Consider the following 10,588-nt stretch of genomic DNA (forward strand, 5'->3'; position numbering starts at 1 on the left):
ATGGGGAGACCAGGAGATTAGGGCAGTGCCACCCTGCATTGTCACATAGCTAAGTGGGGCCATATATACCTGGCCAGCAGCTTCAGAGCAATTTTATCAGTCTTGTGCTCTCTGTAGCCCTTATTTCCTATCAAGGTCCTAAACCAGAAGTGTTTTTTTAGTTATCTTCAGTCCGATAAAAAGAGATGACAGAAAACCACCTCCTGTTCTGTTACATCAGCTTTGTTTAAACTTCTGGCTTTTAAAATCCTAGTTCTGCTTTTTTTTTTTTTTTTTTTTTTTTTTTTTTTTTTTTTTTTTCCCTAGGTCTTTTATTCCCTATGGAGTAGCAGCGCAGGAGACCTGACAGCCGAGCCCGTGGCATGAGTCCCAGCATGACGATGCTGAGCTCCAGACAGGAGGCTCCCAAGAAAAACACTGCAGCGAGACAAGGCAACCCTACACGCCTGCCCGCACTTAGCAGCACTGCCGTGGCACTGCTGCTTGCCAGTTCACTCTATCTGCTTCTGACAGAAAGTTTTCACTCTCCGACAGAAGGTTTTGCTGTACCCACGGGCAACTCGCAAGTTTGTCTGAGTTAGAAGGCTCTGGGATCCCGAATTCAACTTCTCTGGAGAAGCGTGGATCCTGCTCCCGAAGCAGTCTGCGTGCCTATCGCTACCCTCGAGAGACTCGGTGACTGCCAAGACGTACCTCGCTGAGGACCTCCTGTAAGTGGCAGATCAGGGCAGACCACCACTATTTTCGCCTGGAATTCCCGAACACTTCACTCACCCGGTGTCACCCCTCTCCGGCTGAGGACCGCACAGACTACTAGGCACAATGAGACTCAAGGGCAGAGGCAGGAAAGGTAAACCTCGCGCTCATTAGCACGCTAATAGCACGAACTGGGTAAGGACTACCCAGAATTTCCTCCCCCTCTCTCCCCACCGGCATTTATACGGCCCTAACAAGCGCTCCCCGCGGGCTCCGCCGCCTCGCCCTTTACCCCGGGCTGCTCGCAGCGCCGGCCGCGTCCCGGCCAGACGTGCCCTCGGCTGGCCTGGCACGGCCCGACACGGGTAAGAGGGCCGAAGGAGGCGACGGCGAGCCGGGAGCATCGAGCCGGGGCCCAGGGCCGGCGGCACGGAGGTGAGAGGGGGCGGAGAGAGCTCGGAGGTGAGGAGGGGGCAGGACGGACGGGGGGTGCTTCGGTGGGGCAGGGCCGGCTCCGGGAGCGACTTCGGGACCACCCCGTCCCGTCCCATCTCACCCAGCCCCGCCCGGGCCGGCCCAGCCCCGGCGCCGTGCAGCCGGCGAGGTCGGGGTCCGCGGAGCGCCGGAGGAGGAAGCGGGGCCGGGGCAGGTACCCGGCTGCCCCCCACCCCAGCAGGTCGTCCCTGTCGCCCTGTCGCGATGGCGGCGCCTTCCTGCGCGGCCACCTGGCGTCGCGGCGCTGCCCCGGGCTCGCCGGGGGCCGGGAAAAGTTTGGGAGGCGGCGGCGGAGAGCGCAGGAGGCGGTGCGGGGCCGCGGGGCTGAGCTGCGGCTCGGACGGAGCTGGTGAGTTGCAGGAGGTCCCCCCGACAGGGGTGCGCGGTCGGGGGCGCCGGGTTTGGGGCGGGGGGCGAGGGAAGCCTGCCTTCATCCCACGTGCGGCCGTGCGGGAACGGGACGGGTGGGTGGATGGGTGCACGCGTGCTGCCAGGGAATGCGAGGCGCAAACCGGTGCCTGAAACACGGACGCCAAAAAAAATAACCGCTCATTAAAGGCTTTTCCGAGGCCGAAAGCTGCCAGCACGTATACTTCAAAAAAAAAAAACATTTTTTTTTTTTGAAAGTTTGTTTGAGTTGTCGAGGACATTGTTCTGCAGCAGATGTTTGTTGTCTAAACTCCGTTTACATCCAGCACGGCATAATTCCGTGGTGGAAATGTGTATTGTAATGTGCTGTGGTTCTCAAAAGCCTTTTCTCTTCTAAAATTTAACACTGCCAGGGTGTGCCAGACAAATTGCATGTCTTCACTTTTGCACGTATTTTTTTGGGAAAAGCTTTAAAAATAAAATATACAGAAGTTTGGCAGTGGGTAAGCATTCTTGTCTTTCCCTTTGCCTTTCTTTAAATTGTCATTTGTGGCCAAAGCATATGGCTGTGTGTGAAAGAGAAGGGAGAACAGGAATGTGTGTGCTGGTGTTGGTAGTGGGGGGTGGTCCAGCCCCTTTGGCCAAGGCTTTTTGTGGATGTCTGGAAGGTAGGAAAATATGGACTCCAGCTGAGCTGCAGTGGGTGTACTGAACATATTGCTTTGTATGTTCTTGCAAAGGCAAATGTAGGAAGCCGTGAATTAAATCTTGCTCTCACTTCCGTTGACTTTGGGCTATCGTGAAAATTAAGAGCAGTTTGGCACACTGTTTTGAAGACACAAATTTATTATTTTTCCTGCTCTAAAGTACCCAGTGACCCCTGAGATGGTAACAGCCCTCAGTCCCCCATTGGATTCTTGCTGGAGAGCGGGCTGTGAGCTGAGGGCAGAAATGCTGAGGGAATAGCTGCTGACGGGCTTGGCATCCACATTACCACCAGCTTCCCATTGCCTCCTGGCACCTGTGGGGAGCTGGGGAGAGGTATGGCACTGCCTGTGCTGCTGTGTGCTGGGGCTGAGGAGGGTGGTGGAGGTGCTCCTTGCCATAGGGCAGGGTGAGGCATCCACGCAGCACTGCCCTTCCTGTGGCGCATTCGGCACAGGAATTGTAAGTACCATGTCGGACCCCAGGGATATGATCCATGGTGGTGAGACCCAGCTCCAACCTGGAAGGGTGCTTGACCTTGTTAGGACCCTGGAGCTCTGCAGGAGACCACACAAACAGCTGTGGAAACCACAAAGCATAGCAGTGGGCAGGGAGATTTCCCAGGATGGGCAATGGGCTCACCCGGCTTCTCCCTCCGTCCACAGAGCAAGGAGGACAAAGGTCAGCTAAGCAGCTGAGGAAGGCAACTGAGTTGTCCTCCACAAGACTGTGGCTCTCGGTATCATAACACTTCCTTTATTTGAGCTGTTTGGTGAACATTGATTTGGCCATCACATCTGCACAAAAACATAGCCGGGCTGCCCCTGCCCTGCCAATAGGTTTGCATTTCTAGTGGTACCTGGTGGTGCAGCAATAGGGACACTCTGTTTGCTTTAGAGTGAATAAAATGAATTTCTGGCAGTATTGAGAGCTCCGGATATCGAGATACGTATTCAGGGGAATGCCCAATATGCACAGACATGTTCTTCAGGTCCTCTTTTTAGTATTTCAAGCTAAGGATCATGCTTTGCAACTAGTAACCAGTCATCTGTATGTATGACTGAGACAATGACTTTTTGAGGAATAATTTGTAGAGCTGTCATGAAGCAGTGGTTCAGATATCCTGGATCTGGCTGCTGCTATCTTGTTACTATAATAAACAACCAGCTGTATTCTTGCTAACTGTTTGAAAATTAACGTTCTTTTTGAGTTACTGGCTACAAAGGAGGAGAAAAAAATGAAAGCATTTTTTTTAAAAGTAACATGGCTGAAAGATATTACCTTGAAATGATGCTGCCAGAAGGAAATAATTTACTACATTATTATTTATATTAACTTTCAAGTGGCTGGTGAATGAGACTATTTCTCCAAGAGTCCTGGCAAATACTGTTACAGCCTCCATTGTCTTGCCGCTGGGCTGTCAGAAGCAGATTTACTTTTGTGATACTAAATTTGCTGTAATAATTTTAAGGGAAGAAGTAATTATGAACAATGGAAGAGACCTAGTGTGATTTCAGCTGGTTGAGTCCATGCCTTCAGCCAGGGGAACTGGTTTAGTGCCATAGCCTTTAGTAGAGTCATGACAGTTTACATCCACAGAGGTATGGCTGATATAGTCCCATGTCTTGCCTATCATTTTCTTCACAGAAAGAACGTATTTTTGCTTTTGTAGAGAAGTATGATAACCCTACTTGGAAGAGGCTTACAGAAACATGTGTTTTGTTGCGTGTGGTGCTGCAATGATACTGAATACGATGCTCTCAGGCAGTCTGATGAGTATTGCTAGTTAAGCTATTGTTAACAAATGCTTTTCTAATAAAATATAGTTGTTTATTGTATAGTGGAAAGCACTTGCAATTCATAAGAACACAGTGGCATCTTGTTATAATCCAATACAATGAAAGACTGTGATAATTTCTGTGACAGCAGTGTGTAGATTTTAACTGAATTACAATTAGATTGAACCTTAGCTGAGGTGAAGTTCTTCTGTTGAAGAGCTTCACTGTTACTGTCCTTCAGAAAAAGAGTCAACAACCTGAGGGCCAATTTCTGCTCCTGGGAAGTGAATGAGGGGGTTGCCATCATCTTCAGAGAGTAGAAGACCTATGACACTAAGTGACAACTGTGTTTCTTGGATGATGTGTCTCTGCCTCCCTGTGTGTCTCATCACCAAAGCAGTTTGCACCTAAAAAGTAGAATGGGCAAATAATAGCAGTAAATTACTCTCTCAGAAATCATTTTAAAGCATCCTGAATGTATTAAAGAATTCAAGTCATCTCACTATAGGCTTTTTTTTTTCTTCAGATAAATTCTCTTCTGACTGAGAGAATCCAGGAAAAGGAAGGGTGGGAAAAAATGGTGTGGGTCATCCTTTAAATTCCTTTACATGCATCTGGGACCTGGTTTGCTCCTCCCCTCTTTCACAAGGCACTTGAAAAGGTATCTCCAATTCTTTAAGTGCCTGGGCCAGAGTGCTGGAATAGCAGCAGCTCATGTGATTTTGTGATCTTCAGAAACCTGCGTGTTTTCCCATAGAAGTCCAAACACTTCTGTGTTAAACCTAAGCCTGCTGAGAGTGTGCTTGCTCTGTTACACAGAATAGTGAATACCTGATTCCTTGGGATGCACAGGCCACAGGTTGAAAACTGTTGTGCTGGTGGAGGCTGAAATCTTACTTTCTTCTCTTGATATCCTTCTTTTGAAAGCTTCTTTCACATGTTTAGGAAGTGCTTGTGACCTTTGTGTACATAAAGAGTCAGGAGCTCTCTTCCCTAAACTAAGCTACTTCATTTGGGGGCAAAAGAAAGTGACCAGCATCCTGTACATCCAGCACAACCTTTTGTTTTTTTTTTTTAGATTTTACCAGAAAACAAACAAACAAACAAACAAACAAAAACTTTACAAATTTGGTTCCAGTTCTCTTCTCATTCCTATCCTGGCTGGGTTACCAAGCTGAAAAATTGGCTCTCCGTTCAACCTCACTACATACATTTGAGGCAAAAGCACTGTTTCTCATTGGAGTATGCAACCCCTAAGCTCTAATGTTTCTGGTAGAGTAGTAAGTGCTTTTGGCATCTCCTGATATTTTTACAAAGCTGTGCAGATTTCTTCCAATATTTATGCATAGCAATGGGGAAAAAAAAAAAAAAAAAAAAAAGCTAGGGGAATCAATCTGCAGTTAAAAAGCAGCATAGCAAAGTCCATGGAAAAACGTTGCAGTTTATCTAAGTCATGATTTAAAGAAAAACAGAAGTAAATTGAAAAGGATGATCACTCATTGTATAATACTTAAAAAAAAAAAAAAAAAAAAAAGTTAAATGGATGTCTTTTATACATATTTAAAATAGAAGAAAAGTGAACCAGGATGAAACATGATATTTAGAAAGAAACATGGTTTTGTGTGTGTGTGTGTGGTGTTTTGTTTTGTTTTGTTGTGTTTTTTTTCAAGTGGTAGTAAAAAACCAACTAATTTGAATTGGAAATAGGATTGTTTTTGTGATGGCTGGCTTTCAGAGCACCTCCTTAATTGTTAATAGAACAATTTCGTATCATTAAGGGGGGCATTGGCAGTATGCACATTTGTGTCAATGATGACTTTCTCAGGCTCTTTAATACTGAAGATTTGCTTGGGGAAGAGGATCAAGCTCAGAAAGCAGTGACTTTTACTGCTCACCAACTGTTGGTTGGTGTTTTGGTAGTGCCACATACACTTAGGTCTTTTTAAGAAGGAGTGAGCCAATCGCTGTGAATATGTGCTTGCTGGGAGCTTTTGATATTATTTTTTTTTTGACACTACTACATATTTTTCATATGGAAATTTTGTAAGAGGAAATACTTATGAGCAATTCTCCACATTGGCATCATACTTCCACAGCAAGAGCTACAGCTTACCCACCACCACTTTGGTAAATGCACTGCAATGCCAGACCTCGGCACCTCATCATGGTCAACATCCCTCTTGGCTCCAGGGTTCATGTTACAGGTTGAGCATCCACACAGGCTGTGAGTGACATACAATGACAGTGAAACTTATGTCGCATTTGTTGTTTTTATTTTCAGGGACTGGTTTCTGAGCCATTCTCCCAAATTAACATGCGAGACTCGCTGGAGCTGGGGATACCCACTGCCTGCCCAGAGGAGTACTTGGAGGAACGTGGCTTGATCTCCCTCTTGTGGAAAATTATTGGAACTAAATTCTTGTGATACTGAAGAAGAAACATCCCACATCAGCTCATAAAAGATGTCAGCAGTTACTGTGCCCCCTGCTGATGTTGTTGGCCCTCAATCAAGTGAAGGGATGGACTCTCTGATTGTACTGCATTATAATTACACAGGAAAGCTCATTCTAAGGGAAAAGGCAACTGATAAAATAGACCTAACCACTATTGCATTTCTGATCCTATGTAGTTTCATAGTCCTGGAAAACTTGATGGTATTGATTGCCATATGGAAAAACAATAAGTTTCACAACCGCATGTACTTTTTCATTGGCAATCTAGCTCTCTGTGATCTTTTAGCTGGGATTGTTTACAAAGTAAACATTCTTATGTCTGGGAAGAAAACTCTGAGCTTGTCCTCAACAATCTGGTTCATTAGGGAAGGCAGTATGTTTGTTGCACTGGGAGCCTCCACCTTCAGCTTACTAGCAATAGCTATTGAGCGGCATTTGACTATGATTAAGATGAGACCTTATGATGCAAATAAGAAATATAGAGTGTTCCTTCTCATTGGAACATGCTGGCTTATTTCAATTTCCTTGGGTGCCTTACCCATCCTCGGCTGGAACTGTAAAAACAACTTGCCAGATTGTTCAACCATTTTGCCTCTTTATTCCAAGAAGTATGTTGTATTCTGCATTAGTATCTTCATAGCCATTCTTGTGGCCATTGTTATCCTTTATGCACGCATCTACATCCTGGTAAAATCCAGCAGCCGAAATGTCACTAACCACAATAACTCGGAGCGGTCCATGGCTCTCCTTAGGACTGTTGTGATCGTTGTTAGTGTCTTCATTGCCTGCTGGTCTCCGTTGTTCATTTTGTTCCTCATTGATGTAGCCTGCAGAGTCAAGGAGTGCTCTGTCTTGTACAAAGCGAACTGGTTTATTGCTCTGGCAGTCATCAATTCTGCAATGAACCCCATCATCTATACTTTGGCCAGTAAGGAAATGCGTCGGGCTTTCTTTCGCCTTGTTTGTGGTTGCCTGGTGAAATCCAGGGTAGCCAGATCTTTGCCTATTCAGCCCACGCCAGATCACAGTCGAAGTAAATCCAGCAGCAGCAATACCCAGAAGCCAAAGGAAGATTTCCCTCAGATGAGCATTCCCTCGTGTGTCATCGAGAAGCGTGAATCTTCATTTCACAATGGAAACTTCTGTAAGTAAGGGACTCTTCAAGTCAAGGACCTTTCTGTGGCTTAGAATTAAACTACAAGTGTAGTTTAAGTATTCATGCACTTAAATCATAGGGGAAAACACTAACCACTTATTTAACTTTGAGGACTTAATTATCAACAATCATTTGCTTTGTGTGTTCTTCCAGTAACACACCTGATTCAGAGAAGCTTTCCGTGCTACCCAACAGCCAGTACAGAGTCCATGTACATCTATTGACATTGTGCACCATGATGGCATTGCATGATGAGGTTGCATTTGGCACCACCTGATCCTGCAAGACATCAAGAAAACCTGTTAATATTCACTAAATATTCATCTAATAGACATAACTTCAGCACTCACTAAACACTGCTGATAATCAGAAAATGAGCCTGATTATTGCCGACTGGGAGAAAAGCTCATTACATCTATTGGGGATTATAGTTCTGTATATGTATCTTGCTGTTATGTTAATGGCCTTACTTGTATGTGGTATAAATAGCTGTATATTTGTACAATTCCATATTAAAAAAGTCAATGTTTGGTTAGAGTTTACAATATTTTAAACATTGTATTGTAGTATAGAGTGTAAGGTGACAAATTATTCAAAAATATAGGTGTGTTTTGAAGGGGATTTTTAAAATACATGAAGTAGTAGCTTTAAACTGACAGGAACTTTAACATGCCATATCAATGCAGTACATTTGTTTTTTCCACTGTTAGTCAAACTTTTAACGTTTAGTGAAAGACAAAATGATAGTTGTCACTGTGACATTTCAAAACTTTAAAAAAAAAAACAGTAGTAAATAGCCATTAAATGAGGTTATAGATGTTTTCTATTTAAAGTAGGTAAAATGTGACCCATCAATAAATATATCAAGGGTATGTACTATTTCAATGCATATATTTTTACTTACTGTTTTCAATGTATTTAAAAATGTATGTCAAACCTATGTAAACCTGTGTACATTGTGAATGCACTACCTAAGCTGAGATTCTTCAGTTCTGAAGCAGAGACGTATCATTTCAGAAAGCAATGAACCACAACCTGGTCCTTGTGGAGTTCCTCGTTTTCCCTCCAGGCACTACCACAGCATGGGATTGTGTTATAGCTTCTCCCTGGGAAGAAGCCCAGCCAGTAGGACAAAATCCTTTTTTTCTGGCAATGGGACCTTACGCTTTTACCGTCTCTGAGCACTTTTGCAGATACAAGAGGAAAGATGCGGTACAGCAGGGTCATGCTGAAGGGTGTATCTCCATTTATACCTGACCCTGCCTTGGATATGGAATGATCTATTCAGTTTGGATGATCTTTCAACTTTTCTGGAGCCCCAAAATCATTCTTCTGGGGGGCTGTTCCACAGAAACCTGTACGAAAAAAGGTTTATGGTTTACCAGCCTCAGTACAGGATGCTGTTCAGCATCAGGGGGGTTCCCTAAGACCTAGAGTAATTAAGACTTCATAAACATCTGAGTGTAAGTCTCCATGGAAGTGGCCCATGGTACTTCCATCAGTACTAGTACTTTACAGCTGGAGTCTTCAGTGTAGGTTTTCCCTTCACTGGAAGGGAAATTCTCAGATTAGTTCTCAATGTAAACATCTGACTTTCTTGGGCTCCTTTGAAGATTTCTGCTTAATGCCTCAAACCACACTTTGCCTTAAGCATAATCAGAAGAAGTTGAGGCTTTTTAATTAACAACTTGTAGGAGCTCATCCTTGGCTTTACTCCTGTCTTAATCATTTAAACAGCAGCATTAAGACTCTTTCAAAGTACGTACAGTGTGTAAGTGGTGTAATGTGTGTAGCAAAAGCCTTTAAAATGTAGACGTTTGCATTGTGATTATCTTCTTACAAGCTAGCAGTCTACTTGTAAATGTTATATGCTGTTAGAAAACAGTAAGAACAAAGAAGAATATGAAATGAATTTGAATGAAATAACTGTGAAAGAGAGTAGAAAATGAATAACTTCTACCAAAAATGTTGAAAAGAAGTGCATATGGAGAAAGAACAAACTAAACTAAGCTAAGCATGAACAGGAGCATGAACTGCAGATACAGGCTAGGTCAGCAGCTCTGTAGCTTTGTTAGAAATAGAACTGACAACATTGCATTGTTGTGGCTTAGGTTTTTAGATGTTACAGTGCTATTCATCTGTATTTTCAATCTTGAAGGTCTGCCTTGAAGTTGTGTCTTTGAAAACTGCCTGCTAAAATGTTTGTGTGCTTCTAAACATTATCTCATGAGGTGATGGCACTTGGCAGCATTCCTTGCTATTTCTAGAGGAGATAGGCCTAGGCAGGACAACTGTTTGAGAAAACATTGTGGCTGAATCCACACCAACCCTCACATTGTGTTGTGATGTTACATGATTCTCCGTATTTAGGTGAAAAGTAAAAAATGAGTATTTGTAGTGGCCAAAGTCTAGGAACATGCCTGTAAAAGTGAATTTTAACATCCGGATGCTAGCCTTAGCTATTTGTTAGAGTTAACACAAGGTACAAGCAATGCAAACAACTGATTGAGGCCATGTGATTGAGTGTCAATAAAAAAAAATATATAAAAAAAAAAAAATCACTCTACTTTGATATGTCTCTTATTTTTTGCTCTAGATGTTGTTTCTGTTGTTTTATTCTTATTTTGTTTTATTGTTGTTTGTTTGTTTGTTTTTGTTTGCTAGTTCACTACCCTGCCATACTTTAAGCAGATTCCTAATACTCATGGGTTCATGTTAAATACTGATAATATATCTAAAGAGATTTTTTTCCAGTGGGTACATCCCACTTGGATGTATTAGGTAAAACACAGGTTTGGGAAGGTTTCAGAGAAAAATTTTAGAGTAGGCGTCAAATTTTGAGGGCGTCATAGTTCTGGATCATAACCAACCAGGAAGATTCCTTATCCTTGAAAATGTAAAAAGATAGAGGATAAGCTTCTTTTCCCCTAAAAATT

At 43.5% G+C, this 10,588-nt stretch overlaps 1 protein-coding gene across 3 annotated transcripts; it reads left to right on the forward strand.

Annotated features, from left to right (window-relative positions):
• The first annotated feature begins 391 nt into the window (after positions 1-391).
• Positions 392-10,197, forward strand: S1PR3 (sphingosine-1-phosphate receptor 3). 3 transcript variants are annotated; one of them, XM_032205637.1, is made up of 2 exons: positions 392-850; positions 6,325-10,197. In XM_032205637.1, the coding sequence occupies exon 2, from the start codon at positions 6,506-6,508 to the stop codon at positions 7,646-7,648; it is 1,143 nt and encodes a 380-aa protein (XP_032061528.1). In that variant the 5' UTR covers positions 392-850; positions 6,325-6,505; the 3' UTR covers positions 7,649-10,197. The 3 variants fall into 3 exon arrangements, with proteins under 3 accessions (XP_032061528.1, XP_032061530.1, XP_032061529.1); XM_032205639.1 differs by lacking the exon at positions 392-850 and adding an exon at positions 1,099-1,131; XM_032205638.1 differs by lacking the exon at positions 392-850 and adding an exon at positions 1,236-1,540.
• Positions 10,198-10,588: the final 391 nt, after the last annotated feature.

Source organism: Aythya fuligula, chromosome Z (genome assembly GCF_009819795.1).
Source record: "Aythya fuligula isolate bAytFul2 chromosome Z, bAytFul2.pri, whole genome shotgun sequence".
Classification (NCBI taxonomy): Eukaryota; Metazoa; Chordata; class Aves; order Anseriformes; family Anatidae; genus Aythya; species Aythya fuligula.

Bases quoted from the DNA above. Each gene is read 5' to 3' on its own strand.
- S1PR3 (XM_032205637.1), top strand. From the start codon at position 6,506: ATGTCAGCAGTTACTGTGCCCCCTGCTGATGTTGTTGGCCCTCAATCA.